Source organism: Garra rufa, chromosome 7, assembly GCF_049309525.1.
Source record: "Garra rufa chromosome 7, GarRuf1.0, whole genome shotgun sequence".
Lineage (NCBI taxonomy): Eukaryota > Metazoa > Chordata > Actinopteri > Cypriniformes > Cyprinidae > Garra > Garra rufa.
Window position 1 is genome coordinate 1099919 of NC_133367.1, and position 24223 is coordinate 1124141.

General features: G+C 37.9%; 4 protein-coding genes across 4 annotated transcripts in view; 2 read left to right on the forward strand and 2 right to left on the reverse strand.

Annotated features, from left to right (window-relative positions):
* Nucleotides 1–24223, forward strand: part of LOC141339276 (uncharacterized) — a 727444-nt gene that overhangs the window by 661627 nt on the left and 41594 nt on the right. The window lies entirely within an intron of this gene.
* On the forward strand, nt 4867–14183 carry LOC141339275 (uncharacterized). Its single transcript, XM_073844902.1, has 8 exons — nt 4867–4990; nt 6050–6361; nt 6538–6873; nt 10337–10645; nt 11315–11425; nt 11920–12228; nt 13169–13474; nt 13693–14183. The coding sequence occupies exons 1-8, from the start codon at nt 4954–4956 to the stop codon at nt 13755–13757; spliced, it is 1785 nt and encodes a 594-aa protein (XP_073701003.1). The 5' UTR covers nt 4867–4953; the 3' UTR covers nt 13758–14183.
* On the reverse strand, nt 17305–19662 carry LOC141338812 (uncharacterized). The gene is made up of 4 exons (XM_073844429.1): nt 19611–19662; nt 18111–18419; nt 17545–17853; nt 17305–17426 (listed from the first exon to the last, which is right to left on the reverse strand). The coding sequence occupies exons 1-4, from the start codon at nt 19660–19662 to the stop codon at nt 17305–17307; spliced, it is 792 nt and encodes a 263-aa protein (XP_073700530.1).
* On the reverse strand, nt 20519–22542 carry LOC141339281 (CD48 antigen-like). The gene is made up of 4 exons (XM_073844908.1): nt 22257–22542; nt 21819–22106; nt 21008–21013; nt 20519–20541 (listed from the first exon to the last, which is right to left on the reverse strand). Exons 1-4 carry the CDS (start codon nt 22540–22542, stop codon nt 20519–20521), a joined length of 603 nt encoding a protein of 200 aa, XP_073701009.1.

Genomic DNA, 24223 nt, shown 5'->3' on the forward strand with positions numbered 1-24223 from the left:
ACATTTCCTGAACTAGTCTTGTTCAGGATGTTTGCAAACATCACCAGAAAGTGTTGTTACAGAGGTGCACGAGTAATGGCGACTTTAGACTCAACCTGGTGTGGGTTTGAGTGAGAGAGAGAGAGAGAGAGAGAGAGAGAGAGAGAGAGAGGGGGGGGCGGGGGGGGTCTCATGTGTAAGAATGATAGTGTTAAAATACATTTTGAAATGGACTGCATAATATTAAGTCTATAACACATGCTGCTGCTTATAGGGTCTCAAACTCTAAACTAATACACAGGAACATTTGCATTTATGTTGTCAAATATATTTAACATTAACACTGGGTACTTTTCTGTTATGTGACTTCTAGTCACCACTTCACATTTTTCACTTAATTCCCTCATTTCCACCATCTAATACGTAATTAACACAAATATAAACCTACTAGAGTTTATACTGTTGATAGTGTTGTCATTGTGTTTTTAAATGGGTTCAAACCGTGGTTTAGTAAGTCTACAGATGCACACAATTCACATGAATTAATAATGGGTCAAACAACATTTCTGCATAGATGTAAACAGCTAAGGCCACAGCAGGTTTCACAAACAGCCCTGCTGAAAAAAACAGCATATGCTGGTTAGGTATGTTTTGGTGCTGGGCAGTGGCGGTTCTACACGGAGGCCAAGGGAGGCCCGTGCCCCTGTAGACATGTCCTTGGCCACCCCTGTGGCCCCCCCATACTGACCAAATAAAATAAAATAAATTAATTATGGTTTTACACACGAGCGCCAAAAGCGGAACTAATGCGACGCATCGTTCTACTTAAATGGGTAAATTAGAGCGGCGCACACAAACACTGCAGCAACAATTAGAACTACTCTCGGATAGAGGAGCTACGATTTATTTCTCCTGTTGCAAGAGTCGAAAGTAAGCAAAACAATTTCATTTCGTGAGTGACTTGATGTTCTTGCACATAACCGTGTTACTTTTGTTTTTCACACTGATAATTAAATCAAGTTTGTAAATGGCTTTGTAAAATCTTTGTTAACGTTAGTTAATAAAAATATACAGCTGTTCATTGTTCAGGGTGGCCGCGGATCCTTAAAAAGTCTTAAATTCCGTTGTCCTAAAATAAGGCCTTTAAATGTCTTAATTTGTCTTAAATCTAAATCCAAGGGTCTTAATTTTTTTACACTTTGAAAAGGAAAAGTTTATCGTTTTGAGGAGAATCTCCTGCGCAGGTTCTAAATCTGTTCTGTTGCTAGACACGCGCTTGCTTGACAACGCCTCAGTGTTGCCAGATTTAGCGGGTTTCCGCCCAACTACACGCATTTGAATCGCAGATTAGCTGTTAAATTTAACCATCATAGAGTAAAAGTTTATAATTAGCACATGTTTTCACGTTGTCGCACACAACTGGCGCGAGCACGCGCAGAGAGAGAGAGAGGAGAGAGAGGCGTGCAGCGCGATTCACACAGATTGATTCCTCTTTAACTGCTATTTGAACGGAAACGTACATATGTCTTGATACCCGTTTTGGTATTCTGTTTAATAGTCGTTTATGTCTTCAGTGAACCGAAACAGCTGAGAAAGAGATGCGTGCCAGTATTCGGTTTGGGCATTTGGCCTTAAAGAGACAGCGTCCTATAAATACCTGCAGTGAGAAACACTAGTTATTTTACAATTAATTATTAAATTTCCCCTCCTGAATACTAGTGTTATTGATTTTATTACTAACTTTATGTTGTATTCATTTACACTTGTCATTTGTGTAATTGTTCTTGTTTTGTTACTGAACTTTAGTTCAGATAGTAGTTTTTGCTGTGGATGAGAAGTAGCCTACCTAAAGTAAGCATTCAGTAATTAGGAAAAAACAAACTTTTTTTTTTTTTGCCGATCCATGACTCAAAATCCGTGTTTGTTACACTGTTACATTGGCTTCAAATTGTGTGAGAGCCTTGACTTTGTCATGGAATAGAAAATAATTTCTTCTTCTGGAATAGTGTTTTCTGTTGAATATTCCCAAGAATAATCAGTTAAATAAAATAATAATTTAAAATATCTTCATAGTTTTGTGCTAGACTTTTGCGGGACTTTCAATTTTGTCTTAAATTTTGTTTGAAAATGGTATTAAAAAGTCTTAAAATGTCTTAAATTTAACTTGGTCAAACCTGTAGACACCCTGTTGTTAGTTCATGATCAAGTGCCGGTTTAGTTCTGCTGAAACTCTACACCTCTGAGAACTCTCTCATTAAAACAAAGAAAGTGTAGACATGATGTAAATAAGAGATTAATTGTACTGTGTAAATGTGATTTCATTACCTTTTATTAACTTTGAGAGATTGCGATGAACAACAGTAATGTATGAGTGACAGCTTTCCAGTGATTATAAGGGGAGCGCGCACTTTTAAGACTATAATTAATTCAGAATTTGAATTCATTTATTCATGGATTCACTCTCTGATAACGCAACATCGCCGTTGCTATCGTGCAGCACATAGGCTACTACATCAGTTACACAAACTAAGAGAAGGCAAAGCAGGTGCTTACTCATCAAAATATGTCTAAACAGCCGCACTGCACGTGTCGACACGCGCCCGTGAGTAAACATTATTTTTTTCTTTCACCATGCAGCAAACGTAAAAAATAATTAAACCGTTTAACTTATAGTACTTCTTACTGTCAATTAACAGTGAACGGTCAATATGAGCATCCCTAAAATGTTTGTATGATTTTAAAGTAAAATAAAGTTTATAATCTTTAAATATCACTTGTTGTCATTTTTTAATGTGCCCCTCTGGTTAAACACTGGCCCCTCCTTGGCCCCCCTAGTCAAATTTGTCTAGAACCGCCACTGGTGCTGGGATGCTGGTTTTAGCTGGTTTATGCTGGTCCTTTGCTGGTTTGTGCTGGTCATGTTGCTGGTCAAGGACCAGCATAAACCAGCAAAGGACCAGCATTAACCAGCAACATGACCAGCATAAACCAGCAAAAACCAGCAAGGGACCAGCATAAACCAGCAAAGGACCAGCATATACCAGCTAAAACCAGCATCCCAGCACCAAAACATACCTAACCAGCATATGCTGTTTTTTTCAGCAGGGAGAGCTGGTCACTGTAGCCTACATTCAGAGTATCACATTCATTCAGACACAAAAATCTGGATCCCTTCAACAGACTGTGATGATGAAACAAATAACACTGTGAATCTAGCCTGCTCATTTTCAAATATGTAGTGTAGGCCTACTGTACAAATCAGGGGCGGTTTTGTGTTGGGTCAACAAGCTTGTCCCCCTCTGTCTCCACACCAAGCAATTGTGGGTGCAATGCTCTGTTGAGTTTAAAAAAAAAAAAAAGACCAATCAACGATGTCCAGATGAGTCATCGCTGGAATACCGCTGTTGTGTCCTGTACTGTGCGCATTTGCTGAATGGCCAATTCCACAACGTTGTATTTAGGTTGCAATTAGGTAATGTTGTAGTACAAGGTTTTAAAAACGTTCCTGAAAAAAAATTATAATAATGTAACCAAAATAAAATGTTTTAAAAACGTACTACGAAAATAAAATCAGACAATCAAAACTTTTGGGGGACGTTTTATTCAGGTGTTAATAAGGGGAACAGGGGACAGGACGACTGCATTAAGGAGAGGATGAACGGGGCCATGTATTGTGACATATTGGGCAAAAACCTCCTTCCCTCAGTCAGAGCATTAAAGATGGGTCGTGGCTGGGTCTTCCAACATGACAATGACCCAAAGCACACAGCCAGGAAAACCAAGGAGTGGCTCCGTAAGAAGCATATCAAGGTTCCAGGCCTAAATCCAATAGAAAATCTTTGAAGGGAGCTGAAACTCCATGTTGCTCAGTGACAGCCAGAAACCTGGCAGATCTAGAGAATATCTGTATGGAGGAGTGGGCCAAAATCCCTCCTGCAGCGTGTGCAAACCTGGTGAAGTACTGGTGAAGAAACCATTTGGCCTCTGTAATTGTTAACAAGGGCTTCAGTAATAATTATTAAAAAAAAAAAAAAAAAAAAATGACTCAAGTGATCAAATACTTATTTGACAAAGTAATTCACAAATAAATTTGTTAAAAAAATCATACAATTTGATTTCCGGATTTTTATTTTTCGATTCTGTCTCTCACAGTGGAAATGCACCTATGCTGAAACTTGTAGACCCCTCCATGATTTCTAAGTAAGAGAACTTGCAAAATCACAGGTTGATCAAATACTTATATATACTGAAAATAAACATGTTTGATATATTAATGTTTGACTTTTGTTGTTGTTGTTTTTTTACAAAATTGGAATTGGAATCAAAATTTGACCAATCGATAGAAAATCGGAATCGATTCAAATGATACCTAACCCTATCTGTTTGAATGTAGTCAGGCGGAGGAATCAGTAGATCATGTACTAGGCTATGTCACTGTTAAAAATATGTTACAGAAAATATTCAGGAGACACTAGATGTAAAGCATATACTCAATCAAGCAGGGAATTATAATTATTTAATTTTATTTTTGAGGGAAACTGGGTTAATTAATAGGATATAAAGATTATTATTATTTATTATTATTATTATTATTATTATTATTATTATTATTATTATTATTATTATTATTATTGATTTATTTTATTTATTGATTTAACAATTTTTATTATTATTATTATTATTATTTTTTTTTTTTTTTTTGAGGTTTTGTTTTGGGGGGTTTAAGTGTCTGTTAGTCACTCTGGTTCACACTCCGGTATAGTAGATGGCGTTATTGCACATTAACGTTGGATGCCAGCCGCGATAAAAGAAGAAGAAGATTACGTGATCTTGACGTAATGAAGCGGAGACGCGTCACCCATTTTTTCTTTTTTTACAGTCTCTGTTATGCTTAGGGCCCAACGGAGGCGGAATATTACAAATAATATTTCCATTGATCATCTTCGTAAATTCAGATTTCACTGACAGCAGAGCATGTTACTGTTCTTTGTATTCCATGTTTTCATTAACGGTAAGGTTTATATTTTTTTTCTTTAACCATTTTGGTTTCACTTTTCTGTATGTGTGTGACGTCATAAGCCATTCGTTTATTTTTATTTCTTTATTTGATGATAACTTATTATGTAGGGCAGCAAACGTAGTTTGCGATTTATAATATCTGTTTTAGTACAAGGCACGTGCCTTTTTTTCAGGCCATTTTCTGCCTTTTTAAAGGAAATTAAGATCGACCTGGTTTATTTGGTGTTATTCTTGATACATATTGTAGCGTTTCGCCATTAATAGAAACCAGATTACTTCTTAGTTGTGCTGCTACTTTATTGAAGAACTGTTTTGGCCGCCACCTCCTTACCCCGTATCAGATTTGAAACCAGATATAATATTTTAGTTCAAAATGTGTTTTTGTATTGTAAAAGGGTGGTTAAACTAATTTCTAAGTGGTTAAATTGAGGAGCAAACCCCTTTCTTTAGATCCTACCAGTATTCTGTAGTTGTATTATTTATAATACAGAATAGTTACAGACATATGACTACCAGCTATGGAGTTTTGTCCTCTACAGAGGACATACGTTTTTAGCGATTTCTGAGACCTTACATGTCACGGTTTTAAGTCTGGATGTCCTGTACAGAGAACATTCAGAACTTCTCAAAGATACCAAATGTTTGAAAGTTTCACCATGACCACTCCCTCTCCTTGGTCTTTAAAAATGGCTGACATTAATTCAGTGATCAAATGTAACATGATTTGTGATTAAAACAAAAATTTGACTGTTTTTGTCTTTTTATTTAAAAAAAAAAGTCCTGGTGTCCTCTACATAGGACATAGCATAACTATATGAATAAAATATACATTTTCATTTTTTTTTTTTTTTTACTTTTGTTCTTATACTTGTAAACAATGTAATGACATGAAAAAATACTAAAATCTCAAAACATTTTTTGCTAGTTAGTTTTTTAGGCAATAGTAAAAAAAAAATAAAACAAACTTTTGATCTGTATATTGACAGTATATAATTGTATCTGTTTATGCATTTATTTATTTTCGTTCAACTGTTCCTTTTTTTATTTGCAGGTGTGTTTGGTGAGTCAGTGTCAGTAATGGAGGGAGATTCTGTCTCTCTACACACTGGTCTTACTGAAATACAGAAAGATGATGTGTTACAGTGGAGGTTTGGCACTCAAGGTACCCTTATAGCTCAAGTCAATCAAGCAGCCAATAAGAGCATTACATATGATGATGTTCTTGATGGGAGATTCGGAAGAAGGATGAAGCTGGACAATCAAACTGGAGGTCTCACTATTAGAAACATCAGAACTGAACACTCTGGATTTTATGAATACACCAGCAGCAAACACACTTTAAACAAGATATTCAATATCAGTGGTGAGTATTGTTTTAACATCGTAATTAGCTTCTATAGAATACTCTAGAATTCAGGTACATAGAAATGGCCATGAATAGCAGCATAACGGTAATGATTATTTAGTTGTAGAACTGTTTATGGCCTCAAACAGGTGTTGCAGTAACTATTGTTTCTTTGTTTCTTGTTTGTTTTCCAGTTGTGCCTGTAGATGAAGTGAAGTCAGTGTTAGTGCTGGTGGGTGATTCAGTCACTTTACACACTGATCTCGCTGAAATACAGAATGATGATGAGATACAGTGGAGGTTTGAACATCAAAGCTCTCCTTTAGCTGAAATCAATCGAAAGGCTAGAAAAATCTCCACATATGATGCTACTGATGGGAGATTCAGAGACAAACTACAGCTGGACTATTTGACTGGATCTCTGACCATCAGGAACATTGAAACCAATCACTCTGGACTTTATGAAGTTGACATCAGTAGCAGCAGCAGCAAACACACCATACACAAAACATTCAATGTGACTGTCAGCGGTGAGTAGCTTGTGTTTTTCATGTTTTTTTGAAAGTGAAAGTAATAATGAAGTCAGCATGTGGCCATAGTATTGTATTCCCTATTGTAACGTATATCTGAGTGAAAAAGATTCTCAAACAAGAACAAAGGTGCAGATTGATCTTTATTCCACTAAATGTGCTTTGTTTGTGCTTTTATGCTGTCATGTAAATGCAATGAAAAAATAGGTTACTAATCTTATATTCTTACTAATATTATATGTTAATATAAAATCACGAATAGTAATTTCTTTACTTCATACAGAAATGCAATGTTTAATTTAAATGTAATACATTTTTGTATTTTCAATTACTGGGTATTGATTCATTCGGTTTAATTCTCTTTTTTGCCCACTGAGGTCACATTCTTTCTTAAAGAGAGTGTGTATGCGTATGTACTCCAAGTTTATTGTTAAGCAGTCCTAATTAAGTTTGTGATTAATTAAGCTCAGTGCTCACTTTACATGAACACAACATTTTTACATCACATAGTCATTTGATCTTATGTATCAAATTTATCCTCCTTCTCTTAATGAGAGTTTTTTACATTAAAGGATAACTATTGCCAAAATGCAACCTGGGCTGTTTTTTTTACTGTAAACAAGACAAACTTATATCTAAAAGCATAATTACGACAAACGATTTTTGAGATTGACCGTAATTTCGTTTTGTGGTCAGTGGCCGTTGAATGGGAGAACTAGCGGCATATCTTTGAGCTAATCAAAATCGATATTTTTACAACACTAAGAAGGCTCGACACATGCTCGAAGTATGGTCTGGGTCTCTACACATGAACTCAAGCATTGAGAACATTGTTTGTGTACACAGAGTTTACTAAAAAGAAAGGTTTTGAACAACTTACTTACACTATTTGAGTTTCCGCTTGCGGCCGTCTTGCCAGTCAAGAAGTGTCGATCTCCGAATGCGACGTAATAGTGAGGAGAGTAAAGATGGATAGCTCCTAAAGCATATTTATATATAAATGCACGGCTAATTCGTTGTTTTGTCGCAAGTGAAAAACAATATTAACCTTCTAGTTGTAAAAAGAGCCTCATATGGAGTCCATTCATTCGCATTCGGAGATCGGTACCTCTTGACTGGCAAGACGGCCACGAGCGGAAACTCAAACAGTGAAAGTGAGTTGTTCAAAACCATTCTTTTTAGTAAACTTTGTGTAGACAAACAATGTTCACAATGCTCGAGTTCATGTGTAGAGACCCAGCGATACTTCGAGCAAAGTTTCACTGTGTCTCGAGCCTTCTTTGTGTCGTAAAAATATCGATTTTGATGCGCTCAAAGACTTGCCCCTAGTTCTCCCATTCACCGGCAATTGACCACAAAACTAAATCACGGTCAATCTCAAAAACGGCTCGTTTGACGTAATTATGCTTTTAGATATAAGTTTGTCTCTTTTACAGTATAAAAAAAACCAGCCCAGGTTGCATTTTGGCAATAGTTATCCTTTAACAGTAACATTTAAAATATTTAGTCTATCTGTATGCATTTCATTGACGTCTGAGTGTCACGAATGAGAAAGGGAGGTCTGGGTCCAAAAGCAGGTAAGAAATATAATTTTAATTAAACACAAATAAACAAACAAAACAAAGGCCAACACGGCACAACAAACAGGATCTAGACTGGAGCAAAGAGAACAGAGACAAACCATCCGGAACGGGCAACATGAAAACAATGCAGACTCACCAGGGTAGTGGAAGTGTGGAGATTATAAAGACACTGGTGATTGTGAACAGCTGGGGAAAGACAGGTGACATAATCAGGACAAGTGAACACTCAGGGAAGTGCAGGGAAGGGAAAACAGCGACTCCAGGTGGCTGAGGGGGGCCCCACAGCCCAGATCATAACATTACCCCCTCCCCACGGAACGGCTCCCAGACGTTCCACGAGTCTGGAGGGTGGAGGAACGGGGGAAGGCAAATCAGGGGGAGGGACGGCGGGCCAGGCCCGTGCAACGGAGTCACGCGAGCTGGCCTCGCCGCCAGCGGAGCCTCAGCGGACGCCGCCGCGTCAGGCACGGAGATAGCGGACGCCGCCGCGTCAGGCACGGAGATAGCGGACGCCGCCGCGTCAGGCACGGAGATAGCGGACGCCGCCGCGTCAGGAAGGGAGATAGCGGTCACCGCCGCGTCAGGGACGGAGATAGCGGTCGCCGCCGCGTCAGGGACGGAGATAGCGGTCGCCGCCGCGTCAGGGACTGAGATAGCGGTCGCCGCCGCGTCAGGGACTGAGATAGCGGTCGCCGCCGCGTCAGGGACGGAGATAGCGGTCGCCGCCGCGTCAGGGACTGAGATAGCGGTCGCCGCCGCGTCAGGGACTGAGATAGCGGTCGCCGCCGCGTCAGGGACTGAGATAGCGGTCGCCGCCGCGTCAGGGACGGAGATAGCGGTCGCCGCCGCGTCAGGGACGGAGATAGCGAACGCCGCCGCGTCAGGCACGGAGATAGCGGACGCCGCCGCGTCAGGGACGGAGATAGCGGTCGCCGCCGCGTTAGGCACGGAGATAGCGGTCGCCGCCGCGTCAGGAAGGGAGATAGCGGTCGCCGGCGCGTCAGGGACTGAGAAAGCGGTCACCGCCGCGTCAGGAAGGGAGATAGCGGTCGCCGGCGCGTCAGGGACTGAGAAAGCGGTCACCGCCGCGTCAGGAAGGGAGATAGCGGTCGCCGCCGCGTCAGGGACTGAGAAAGCGGTCACCGCCGCGTCAGGAAGGGAGATAGCGGTCGCCGGCGCGTCAGGGACGGAGAAAGCGGTCACCGCCGCGTCAGGAAGGGAGATAGCGGTCGCCGGCGCGTCAGGAAGGGAGATAGCGGTCGCCGCCGCGTCAGGGACGGAGATAGCGGTCGCCGCCGCGTCAGGGACGGAGATAGCGGTCGCCGCCGTCTTCCCGCGGAAGAGCCACTCCGCCCCCACCTCCAAGCGGGAACGCAGTCGCGCCGTCTCGGCCCTGCAGGCTTCCATCTCGGCCAGGTAAAAGTACAGACTCTCAAAACGAGCAGCCGACGCCTCCTCAAAAGAAATGTTCCTCCCTGCTGGACCCATTTATTGAGTCTGCATTCTGTCACGAATGAGAAAGGGAGGTCTGGGTCCAAAAGCAGGTAAGAAATATATTTTAATTAAACACAAATAAACAAACAAAACAAAGGCCAACACGGCACAACAAACAGGATCTAGACTGGAGCAAAGAGAACAGAGACAAACCATCCGGAACGGGCAACATGAAAACAATGCAGACTCACCAGGGTAGTGGAAGTGTGGAGATTATAAAGACACTGGTGATTGTGAACAGCTGGGGAAAGACAGGTGACATAATCAGGACAAGTGAACACTCAGGGAAGTGCAGGGAAGGGAAAACAGCGACCCCAGGTGGCTGAGGGGGGCCCCACAGCCCAGATCATGACACTGAGTAGCTGTTCTTCATGTGTTTATCACAGGTGAAATGAAGTCAGAGACAGTGAAGGAGGGAGAATCTGTCACTCTACAGACAGGTTTTACTGAAATACAGGTCTATGATTTCATAACATGGATCTTTGGAAATACTGTCATAGCTGAAATCCATAAAGCAGCCCAACTCTTCTATATATATGATGGTGATGATGAAAGATTTAAAGACAGACTGCGGCTTGATAATCAAACTGGATCTCTGACTATAACAGAATGCAAAATCTCAAACTCTGGACTATATGAACTGAAGATCAACAGCAACAGACATACTGTACAGAGATTCACTGTTACTGTCAGTGGTGAGTATATCAATTATTTTTTTTAAATGGTTAGGCATTAAAGAAGTTTCTTTACCTGTTTGTTAGCTTCTCAAAGAATTGTGATGCAAATTACCGAGATGTCTGTAAAGATGACTATTACTCTCATTGACATGTTGTTATAGTGATATCAACATTTGATACTTTTTAAATGATTGCTTAATTATTAAAATTAATATTTTATTTAAATGATTGATACCATTGACAAAGTTGATTTCACCAATGTTTGTAGTTATTTTCTTTTTTAATATTAGTATTTATAATTTTGACAGTTAGTCCCTAGCTAAGACAGTAAAACAGCTTTTCTTTATTAATGCACTAATGCACTGATCACTTATGTCAGTTATCCATGAACATGTCAGTTTGAGCTCATGACATCTTTCGTGAATGCTTTAAGACTGCTAGCATGTATCAGATTAAAATCTTTGATCTGCTTTTACTGCCTATATTGTTCTAACTGATATGTTCCCATCAAACACTGCGATACAGAAGATGAACACAGTAAATAAAACATCTTAAGATTTGAAATTACATTAGAGGCTCATTAAGGATTCACGTCAGACGGAATCAGATTTATATTTACTAAGTTTAAGCCAAATACAATTTGGCTTATTGATTCACACTGACATCTGACTATCTTTGTCTTTACAGCATCAGGTGTAACTTCATGTGTAAAAGCATGGATAGTTACTGTTCTGCTGGTGTCTGGAACTGCAGTTGCTTTCATGATTCACTATGACCACAAGATCTCTAAACTAAAATGTAAGTCGATCATATTACAGCTAATGCAAGCAAGGGAAAGAGACTAGACTATATTAGAATTTAAAGGTGTAAACATGTTCATATTAAGTGGCCAGTTGCATAGATTTCTTAAATTAGTCAGTCTTTAGTTAGTCTTAAATTTAGTTTTTTTTCCCTTCAAGAATGGTCAAGTATCAGTTACATATAGTAGCTCTGTCTAATCTGAATCTGACTGATTATCCCTGAATAATTGCAAGTAGTTCTCAAGGAACAGTCTTAACTTAGCAGCTAAGTTTATTCAACTGGGTAGGTTTCATGAAGTGTCATATAATGTGTTACTTATGTTCTCTTTTAATGTGATTATAAATGTGATTAACTGTATAGAGGGTTTAATAATCATTCACTCGGTCAGTGATGGATTTGGAGCAAATAATCTGATTTTGGTAATTTCTTTTATTGTTGGTTTTCTTGTTCTAATTTCTGTATTTCTCTGTTTCTATGTGTTACTGATACAGATGCAGTGAATCCATTATCAGTGGCTGAAGGAGTTGCTGTCACTCTAAAAGCTGATGCTGAACTACAAACAAATGATCAGGTCCGATGGACATTTGGAGATAAAAAGTCTCCTATAGCTGAAATCAAAGGGGGCGCTATCTCTACATATGATGGACCTGATGGAAGATTCAGAGATAGATTGATGTTGGACAAGACAACTGGATCTCTGACCATCACAAACACCAGAACCACAGATGCTGGATCTTATAAACTAGAGTTCATTCACAAAAGAAAAAAAACATCCAAGTGGTTCCTTGTTACTGTCTTTGGTGAGTGTTTTGTGATTTAAAACTTTTAGTATTGATTTTATTTTAGATTTTGTTTTTATTTTCAGTGTAAGGTTGATTTAGGGTACTTTTGCTTACTCTTTTACCTATTTTTTTAATTTTATTTTTTGACTACTACATACACTGTAAAAAGCTTTTACCAGTTTCAACTTATAAACTTAAGTTTAGCAGCTGCCTTAAGTTTTTAAGTTAAATCAGCTTAAATCTTCAAGTCATTTTAACTTTTTACAATAAAAATGAGTTGATTTAACTTGTTCATTTAAATGACTTAAGTTGATTTAACTTAACATTTTAAGGCAGCTGCTAAACATAAGTTTTTAAGTTGAAACTGGTGAAAACTTTTTACAGTGTGGTAATTAAGTATGCTTTAATGAATAAGAATATCATTCTGCCCCTCACTGTACTAATAAAATGTAAATGTAAATTATCTGAAGGAACGCTATTTCACTTGCAGTTACCTATACACAACAACAGTGACAAAAGTCAGACATAAAAATATTTATAAAAATGCGTAGAATATAGTCTACAGCTGATCAGAATAAAACATGTAAACTGGTGCAAATATACAGAATATAAGAAAAGAAAACTATCCTAAAATGTCAAATCAATAACAAATAAAATACAATATTTATCTGATCATAAGTGAAATGTTTACAGTCTGTTTCCTGGCATAAACACAAAACGATTTCAGATTAGTTGATGGCACATATATTACAGTGACTGATCACACATGAATTAAAGAATATGATTAGTCTGACACATGGATTAGGCCATAGATCAAAATTGAGCTATTCGACTTGTATAAAAGATTTATAGTTTCAATTCCATTGCTTTTGCTGCTTTTTACTATGGTTTGTTTTCTAGTGCTGAATTCTGCTCTACATTTTTCTGTTTTTTTGTTTTTTTTGTGCTCGTGTGACAGAGTCAGTGTCAGTGATGGAGGGAGAAACTGTCACACTGAACACTAATACTGAACTACAGGCAGAGGACGAGATTCTGTGGATGTTTGGAGACAAAGATGCTGAGATAGCTAATACCAAAGGAGGGACCAGAATAACCAATACAGCTAATGGTCCTGATGGGAAATTCAGAAACAGACTGAAGCTGGATCATCTGACTGGAACACTATTTATCATAAACACCAGAACTGAAGACACTGGAGAATATAAACTAAAGATCACCAGAAGTGGAAACGTTTCTTTGAAGTTATTCCGTGTTACTGTCTTCGGTGAGTAACTCAAAACAGCAGTTTTACAGCAATAACAAGGAAACTTCTGCTTGTCCATTAAAATGATGATAATTTCCTAACAAAAATGCTATTAAACTCACTAATGTGAGATGTTTTAGACATTATATGAACTACATATGGCTACACATTTCTTTGGTCAATACATCAATATAAAAGCTATGTTTTTTTAATGTCATCTGTCTTATGTTTTCTTTCAGATCAGTATAGAAGTATACCAGAGAAAAGGCATTTGTTGCAATCGGTGCATTCTATAAACGAATAAAGTTAGATTTTGGGAGGATTTTTTCATTAATTTAGGTTTTATTTCACTTTTGTTTTGATTCATTTTAAGGGGAAGTTTGAGATTTTGGGCTTTTTTGTTTTTCATAAAGTGTTTTTTCATACTAGTAAAAAAGAAAACATCCAAAAGACACCTTTAAGTGTTTCTTTTATAGTATTTCTATTTGTTCCAATAGATTTAAATTACAATACATATTTTCAAAGGCCATTTTCTCAAAAGGAGTTTTTTTCTCCTACATAAATCTCATAAATGCACTTACAAATACACTCCAGTAGGTCTATTCTTGTTAATATAAAAGGTATCTTTTATATATTGTTTTATAAAAGGAATTTCACTGTTAAAGGTAAAACATTTTCATAGTACAAGACTGTATGCAAATCTTTGTATGTTTATGTGATATTAAAATAAGCTGGGATCTGAAAATAAAAATGTTTGTCAGTTGTAGTTTTTAAAAGTTATTTATTTTGTATGCATACATTTATTAAGTTGGAGTCTTGAATTCCTGGTTAGAAAACTAAATGACACTATAATACTAGTATGAGTAATATGTGACCCTGGACCACAAATGTAGCATGGGTATATTTGTAGCAATAGCCAACAATACAATGTATGGATCAAAATGATCACATCATATTTTATAAATTTTCTATCATAAAATATATATAAACTTAATTTCTGATTAATAATATGCAAGGCTAAGAACTTCAGCTTTCAAATTGTGTATAGATCTTGATTTAAACCTCTGGGCCTCTTCGGTCAACATAAAATGTTATGTTTTGAAATTTCAATAATCGTAGCATCATCAGTATGAGATGACACTTGGTGACTTTTGTTGCATTAGCTATGTGAGTAGAGTACGCAAAAAATCACTGACATGATTCGGATATGTTAAAGGGTCCAAAAAAAATATAAAAATAGTCACACTTGGCTCCTTCACGGTCATAGGAAATACATGGGAAATATGGAAAAATGCAATAATTCTGAGAATATTTTGTTGGTACAAGCTACAAACCAGCCACTGCGCTGAAAAAAAAAGTGTTCAGCAATCAAAGAGCTGGTACTTTCAAGGCTGATTCCTCAACAGCTGGTGCCTCCAGAGCCAGTCCCTCCATGGCTGGTCGCTCCACAGCTGATGCTTCTAGAGCTGGTTCCTCCATTACTGGAGCCTCTAAAGCTGGTTTGTCCATGGCTAGTGACTCCATCGCTGGTCCCTCCATGACCATCTGTGGTTTCTTCACCGCTGGTGCCTATAGAGCCGGATCCAGAGTTGGTCCCTCCATGGACCGGCTGATGCCTCCAGAACTGGTCCCGTCATGGCTGATTCCTCCACGGCCGGTCCCTCTATGGCTGGTCGCTCCACAGCTGATGCTTCTAGAGCTGGTTCCTCCATTACTGGAGCCTCTAAAGCTGGTTTGTCCATGGCTAGTGACTCCATCGCTGGTCCCTCCATGACCATCTGTGGTTTCTTCACCGCTGGTGCCTATAGAGCCGGATCCAGAGTTGGTCCCTCCATGGACCGGCTGATGCCTCCAGAACTGGTCCCGTCATGGCTGATTCCTCCACGGCCGGTCCCTCTATGGCTGGTCGCTCCACAGCTGATGCTTCTAGAGCTGGTTCCTCCATTACTGGAGCCTCTAAAGCTGGTTTGTCCATGGCTAGTGACTCCATCGCTGGTCCCTCCATGACCATCTGTGGTTTCTTCACCGCTGGTGCCTATAGAGCCGGATCCAGAGTTGGTCCCTCCATGGACCGGCTGATGCCTCCAGAACTGGTCCCGTCATGGCTGATTCCTCCACGGCCGGTCCCTCTATGGCTGGTCGCTCCACAGCTGATGCCTCTAGAGCTGGTTCCTTCTCGGCTGGTCGCTCCACATCTGATCCCTCTAGAGCTGGTTCCACCATGGCTGGTTCCTCCATGGCTGGTCGCTCCACAGCTGGTCCCTCTATGACCAGGCAGTCACTCAGAGAAAAAAGGTGCCAAATGTTCTAGCTGAAAGATGTTAAAAGTGTGAACTTTTAGTGTGCTTCCCGAACTTCCCTTTCTAACAAAATTGTAATGTCTGATTGTAATCATAATGCAAAACCTGATATTTATCCAATCAAAATCTATCTAAACCTTGACAAAAGCAATCTTTTAGAATGTCTAAATATATTTTTAAATGTAAAGAGTATTAAAATGAAGAAACAGTCTAAAAAAAAAAAACAATGGGAATCCCAAAGCCCCTGTGTATATGTATATAGGGAGATACAGGAGGTCACATGACATTACACAAGCTTTTTATTTTTTTATTCCACCAGGTGGCACAATTTTCACTTAAAATGTTTTAATATTGATGATTTTTGCATACAGCTCATGAAAACCCAAAATTCCTATCTCAAAACTTAGCATATTTCATCCGACCAATAAAAGAAAAGTGTTTTTAATACATAAAAAGTCAACCTTCAAATAATTATGTTCATTTATGCACTTAATGCTTGGTCGGGAATCCTTTTGCAGAAATGACTGCTTCAATGCGGCGTGGCATGGAGGCAATCAGCCTGTGGCACTGCTGAGGTGTTATGGAGGCCCAGGATGCTTCGATAGCGGCCTTAAGCTCATCCAGAGTGTTGGGTCTTGCGTCTCTCAACTTTCTCTTCACAATATCCCACAGATTCTCTATGGGGTTCAGGTCAGGAGAGTTGGCAGGCCAATTGAGCAGTAATACCATGGTCAGTAAACCATTTACCAGTGGTTTTGGCACTGTGAGCAGGTACCAGGTCATGCTGAAAAATGAAATCTTCATTTCCATAAAGCTTTTCAGCAGATGGAAGCATGAAGTTCTCCAAAATCTCCTGATAGCTAGCTGCATTGACCCTGCCCTTGATAAAACCGGCTCGAAGACTTCGAGGGCAAAACATCCATAGAACTGCAGCATAAAATATCAGCATTTTTCTACATTTCTACCTGATGCAAACTTTGTAAAAAATAACTGGCGGTCAGTGGAGCAAAGCGTCGTTTTGACCTCCAGGTGGGTGTTCCAATTAGGATGTAAAGTCACATGAAAACTATTAATTGAATAGAATTAGTCAGTCTGAATTCTATTGTCATCATGTCACTGACTCATTTAAAAATATAGACGTATATGTGCTTATATAGTCACAGATGTCTCTCTCTAATCTTTGTTGGTATGACAAATATTTTTACATGCATATTTTGCAGCAATTTGCATTGTTTCTGCACACAAATTAAATTAAAATATCTCGAAGCAAAAAACAAAATAAACAGTGTAATTAACAAACACAAATAAAATGGATGCCACTACAAATTAAAACAAATGTAGAAGAATGTTACTTGTTTTGGACACCAGATGGTCCAACATACACCACATTGAAAGGATTCATACAGCTTTTTTGATGAAGATCAGAGGCACTGGAAAGCAAAACTTAATTTCGCCATCATTAAAAAATTAGACCACAGATATTTAAGCTTTACATCTTACAATTCTGAAATATGTCAGAATATTTATGATATCTGATCTGTTTTTCTCCTTTCAGCCTCCAGCAGATCTGATATCATTGACCAGAAGAACAACAGCAGCTGCAGCAGCCACGCCCATCAGAGCAGTGACGACCAATCGGATCACAGGTTCGATAGTATCACAGCCATGCACTTCTGGGGAAAAAAAACCCCCGAAACTTAAAAACTTGTTTAGTAAGACACATGGTATTAGGTATTAGTCTAAAATCAACAAATTAATTCATAAATGTAAATGATATCACTGCTGCTGTACCTGCACATGGTTGACAGAGTTTGCTGATGTCTAGATGTCTGGTCTGGTTTCTGATGCTATTGTTGAGCACACAGCTGTAGGTGTTTTTATCCTGATATTCCACCTCCAGAGGTAGAGAGAGACTGATGCTGAGATCAGACACACTGATGCTGGACAATACACTGTTTCCTTTGTACCAGGAGAGAGTCACATGACTCACATTCACCACTGAACACAACAATGAACATTTCTGCTGTGATGATGATGATGAAGATGAAGATGAAGAACACAGTAAAGAATATCTGCTGATGACAGGAACATGAAGATGAGCTGAAAACATGAGAGAGTAAACAATAGCTCAGAATCAAGTGTTTAATCAGTCGGTCAGTGAGTGTCTCGTCATGTACTGACAGTACTGATCTTCACTTTTCTGTACATTTACAAAGATTCGTTTTTATCATGAATTTGTTATTTGGACAAGAAGTATAGAGGAAAATGATTTTGCTTTAATGTTCCAAAGATCTACTTATTTTAATAATCAAGCATCAAAATAATCAAAATGTTGGTGAAACTAATTTTTAACTCACCATAGACAGTAAGAATGAAATTCTTGCTCACACTGTTGGACTGAAGATGATAGAGTCCAGCATGTTGAGTTGTGATGTTTGTGATGGTCAGAGATCCAGTTTGATGATCCACCTTCAGCCTGTCTCTGAATCTCCCATCAAGAATATTGTCATATATAGTGATTCTGCCAGCCATTACATCGATTTGAGCTATAGAAGTGTTTTCAGTTCCAAACCTCCACAGAATCACATCATCATCCATCATTTCAATAAGACCAGAGTTTAGAGTGACTAAATCACCCTCTGTCAGTGACACTGATTCCACTGCATCTGTATCAGCAAATACAGAACATATAAAGCTAATTACATTTATTTACTTGAGATCATTGTTTTGTTATAATTATAAAGTACAAATGAAAAACAAGGAGAACAGCAGCACAGAAACAAAACACAAAACAGATCAACAGACATATGTTAAGATTAAATGTGAAACAGTAAATTTAATGAAAGTAATAATAAGGAATGAAGTTGCATGATTTAGTTTAGTTTAGAGCTATATTAATTCCCTTGAGGTAGTTAGGTCAGACTGTGGTGGAGCTTCACATTTACAAACAACACTTAATATAGCAGACGCCGCACGAGCAAAGCCCGGAAGATGAGTAAATTAGGAAATGAAATAGAAATGAAAAAAAAAAAAAAAATTTAAAGTTGTGTTTTGGATGAATGAATGAATCATTAATAATATGCCTACTGTTACGTCCCACACAGTGTCTAGGGGGTAAAGAAACGTAGCATTATGCAAATGAGCTTTTAAGTCGGGGGTCCTGCCGCCGTACCACAAAGACAACAATTATCTTTATAATCTTTTTTTTATTTCAACAAAGTAATCAAACAAGGAGGGGAACATAAGTTCAGGAGCAGCCAGGCAAGAAAACAACAAACAAAAATTCCCCTCTATCTTAGGAGTGGTTCGACTTAATAATCTCACAAAACAAAAACAAATCAACAACAAAAGTTTACACTCACTCCCTGACTAACTGAAAAAACAGGAGAAAAATGGGGGTTACAATAAATAAAAAGGCCGGGCACCTCCTTACGGTTCCCCTGAGAACAAAAAGAGAAAACAATCTTCAGTGACAATATAAAACATACAAGAAGAAGAGGAATGATACTGATGTACCATAAGCTGAAGGCATGTCAGTATCTACCTGCACATGAGTATCAATCTGCAACACTCAAAGCCACAGTGCTTTGGGTAGGAAGTTAAGCTTGTTAATTCAACTTTAATCTTTACACATTCAGCAACAATCTTAGCAACTAATAGAAATGGAAAGTAAGGTACAACCGGTTATGATGATAAAGGTGAAGCTCAACAACAAATTGTACTAAGCAGGACACCCGACAGCTCTGGAGAACTGAATTTAAGACTATTTTGTATATGTGTAATTAGAGGAAGCGCTAAAACCATCTTGTATAAAAAAGCAACAAAATCCATTTTTTAAAAAAAAGTAGGCTACTTACCAACAGGTTGCAGGCAGAACAAAATGACAGCATAAAGCATTTGCTTTGACATTTTTAATAGCCACCCTTTGATTACAACACCAAGAAACAGACTGTTTTGACTAGACAGAACTGTGAAACTAATTTCATTTAATTATGGTTTAAAAGAATGCTTATACATACAAATTTATAATCTTATGCCGAGTCAGCGTTATTTAAGAAGCGGAAATGTACAAGAACAAGAGGAACTAAAGAGGAACTGTGTGAGTGAGGGTAGCACGATTTCAGAGTGCTATATTAACAGAACACATGTAGTCAGTATAGGAGGCATTTTACAAAAATTTTTTTTTGCAATTCATACATATTTTACAACAGGGCTAATTCACGTTGCAAATGCATTTTTTTTCTTTTTCTTTTTTGCACATTAAACCTAGAGAATTAAGTTTAAAATGGCTATTTGCCTTGTTTGTATTAATTATAATTTTCACAGAAGCTCAACAAATGAAGAATCACCCACACTGTAAAACGTTTTCACCAGTTTCAACTTAAAAAACTTAAGTTTTGCAGCTGCCTTAAGATTTTAAGTTAAATCAAACTCACAAGTTATATCAACTAATTTTTATTGTAATAAGTTAAGGTGACTTGTAGTTTTAAGCTGATTTAACTTAAAAACTTAAGGCAGCTTAACTTTTTACTTCTTTGAAAATCTTAATTTGAACATCAGTGGAGCTCATCATCTTTATGATTATATAAGATTATATTCATAAAGTCTGTAAGAAGTTGATTTATAATTGAATTAAGGCAGATTTGCATGTTTGTTTTGATGCAGATTGAAAAGTGTTGCCTTCTTGATCAGTTTTTCTGTGTTTTCTGCAGATGCAGAAGATCCCAAATCCAGCTACAATCAACAGAGATCCAACGACAGCAGCCTAAATCAACACTATCAGAGAGACTAGAGGAGAAGACTGTGCTGCAATGTCTGAAAAGAAGCAGTCATGTAATTGTACAAGTGATTGTGTGAATCTAAACTTTAAAAAACACAGATTTAAAGGGATAGTTCACCCATAATGAAAATTTGATGTTTATCTGCTTACCCCCAGGACATCCAAGATGTAGGTGAATTTGTTTCCTCAGCAGAACACAAACGAAGATCTTTAACGAAAACTGGTGCAGTCTGCCAGTCATATAATGGCAGTAGATGGGCAGCAAACCTTGAAAAGTAAACAAAAACATGCACAGACAAATCCAAATTACACCCTGCGGCTCGTGACGATACATTGATGTCATAAGACACGAAACGGTTATAGGACATTGCAAAGTGATGGTGCTATAGAGCCATGTGCTTTTTAAAAGCATTTTAATAGGTTTAACATTAGATTAATAGCTCGGAACATATGCTGCCTTGACTATAGAAACACTGGATTCTTCAGGTTGACCTCCGCATTCTGGAAAGGTGTCTATAAAGGTGTAAACTAAAGTCACGTGAAAACTATCAATTGAATAGAATTATTCAGTCTGAATTCGTAGTTTATTTTTTACCATGTCACTGATTTATTTTAAAAAATAGACTTACATAAGAGTCATAGATGTCTCTCTATACACTTTGTTGGTATGACAAATATTTTTACATATTTTGCAAGTATTTGCAGTGTTCCTGCAAACAAATTAAATTAAAATATCAAAACAGCAAATTAAGAAAATAAAAGTGTAATTAACAAACAAAATGGAAATGGATGCCACTACAGAATAAACAAATATAGAAGAATGTTCATCGTTTTGGCCACCAAATGGTCCCAACATATACCATATTGAAAGGATTCATACAGCTAATGAACCACTTTATGAAGATCAGAGGCACTGGAAAGCAAAACTTCATTTTGCCACCATTAAACAATTAGACCACAGTTATATTTTAAGCTTTAAATAATATGATTCCAAAATATGTCAGAATATTTATAATATCCAATCCGTTTTTCTCCTTTCAGCCTCTAGCAGATCTGACATCATTGACCAGAAGAACAACAGCAGCCGCAGCAGCCACGCCCATCAGAGCAGTGACGACCAATCGGATCACAGGTTCAATAGTATCACAGCAATGCACTTCTGAAAGAAAAATAAAATTAAAACTTTAAAACTTGTTTAGTTAGACACATGGTATTAGTCTAAAAGGTATTAGTCTAAAGTCAACAAATTAATTCATAAATGTTAATGATATCACTGCTGCTCTACCTGCACATGTGTGACAGAGTTTGCTGATGTCCAGATGTTGAGTCTGGTTGCTGATGGGATTGTTGAGCACACAGCTGTAGGTGTTTTTATCCTGATATTCCACCTCCAGAGGTAGAGAGAGACTGATGCTGAGATCAGACACACTGATGCTGGACAATAAACTGTTTCCTTTGTACCAGGAGAGAGTCACATGACTCACATTCACCACTGAACACGCCACTGAACAATATGATGATGATGATGAACATTGTGAAGAGTAACTGCTGATGCCAGGAACAGGCAGAGGAGCTGAAAACATAAAGAAATAAGAAACGATCAGAATAAAGGTTGCATTGCAGCATCAGTCAGTGAGTGTCTCATCACCGACAATCGTGATCTTTACATTTACAAAAGAGTTTAATTTTAGACAATCACTGGTGAAACCAATGTTTAACTCACCAGAGACAGTGAGACTGAAATTCTTGCTCACACTGTTGGACTGAAGTTTATAGAGTCCAGCATGTTGAGTTGTGATGTTTGTGATGGTCAGAGATCCAGTTTGATCATCCAGCGTCAGTCTGTCTCTGAATCTCCCATCAAGAACAACATCATATACAGTGATGCTGCCATCCATTACATCGATTTCAGCTATTAAAGTGTTTTCAGTTCCAAACCACCATAAAATCAAATGATCATCCATCATTTCAGTAAAACCAGAGTTAAGAGTGACTGTATCCCCCTCCATCACTGACACTGACTTCACTGCATCTGCATCAGCAAACACACCGGAAGAAGAGTTTGTCACAGATTAAATCTTAAAAATCACTTGATGCCTTACATAAGTCAATTTTTTTTTTTTTTTTTTACATGGTAGCAGAACAGAAGCAACTGAATCCATAATAAACACATTTCAAACTCACCAACCAGATGCCACAAACTGAACAAAACTAATTTGAGAAACATTTTCTTCAGCAGTTCACTGAAATCCCATGATAGTAACCCTAACAATGTCTAAAACACATCTGAGCTGATGCTGTTTGTGTTTGTGGTCTTTCCTCAACAAGCCTGAATCTCTGTCGCAGCTCTCAAACAACCATTTCCTTGAACACAGGAAGTCATGAAAATGATGAATCATTTTATATTTTCCTATGAATTCTAGTCCTGTATGGAATATAATAGCAGTGAAGTGTTAAAGTCATGAATTTTAATTTAGATATGTAGATGTTTGTATTTACTGATGTGATGTCAATCAGATGTCAGTCTATGTAGTTAATCAATGATGCATAACAATATCTTGACTTGTGACTCTTAATTGCCTCTGAATTAATTTTATTTAACTGTAAATATGTTTTTTATGGAACAAAAGTCAAACTGCTTGGTTCATATTAAAAGGAGAGAAAATATAGAATGCTTCAGCCACAAACTACTGACAGATAAACTGACCGCATTCATCTAATAATAGACACGCTGATGCAGGAGCTGTTTGTCCACCAACAGATCAAACCACATTAGATGAAGATAAATTACACCACAGTAGGTTTAACTTTGACTCAAACGGAGCTGCTCACATTGCATTAAGTGAATCACATTTATTATTATTTTTCTCCCATGTTCCTACAATGCATTTCATTGTAGCCTTTGCTTTTAAAGTCAGAGCTTTTAACTTAAAATAAATAAATAAAAATACTTACGACAAAAGTCTGAGAGCCTTCTGGTGGACGAACAGTAAATTATGTTTTCAATCGATTTTCCATTCATCGGGACTCTAAGGGTCTGTGAAAATACGCTGACTGATGTTTGTATGAATGTACAAATATACGACACATGCACTCATACATCCATGACAAACGTGTAAGATGTAAGTAGGGGTTAGTGCTGCTATTAGCAGCTATTCTTTAGAAACCCACCAGATGGCAACATTTATGATTTTGTGAATTTGTGTTGTCTTCCAAGAGAATGGTGTAGTGGTCTTTACACAATGTAAAAATGGTAGTGTTTTCTTAATATGTTATTTACACCAAGTGCAAATAACGATTATAATGTTGTTTATCCCAACATTATAGTTAAGGCATTCTCTTTGCAACTGAGGCCAACATCTAATCAATCCTACAAATGCAAACTACATCCTCATAAATCGAATTAGTCAATGCCATAGTGTCAGCATCACATTTCAAAGCGCTTTTCAGTAGCTAAAATATTAATATAGACTATATTTTCTGTATGAATCGGTTTAAATGATAAACCGAAATCAGACCGGTTTAAAAGATTCGGCGAGTTCAAGAATCGTTTGAAGCCGGTTTAAACGCGCTAAAACCAAACGGTTTCCTGTTTATTATTGTTTTTTACTGTGAGGTCTATTTATAGCAACGTCTTATCTGATGTAAGTTGATCTAATATTGTTCCGTTTGTGTACTGGGTTTTTTCCC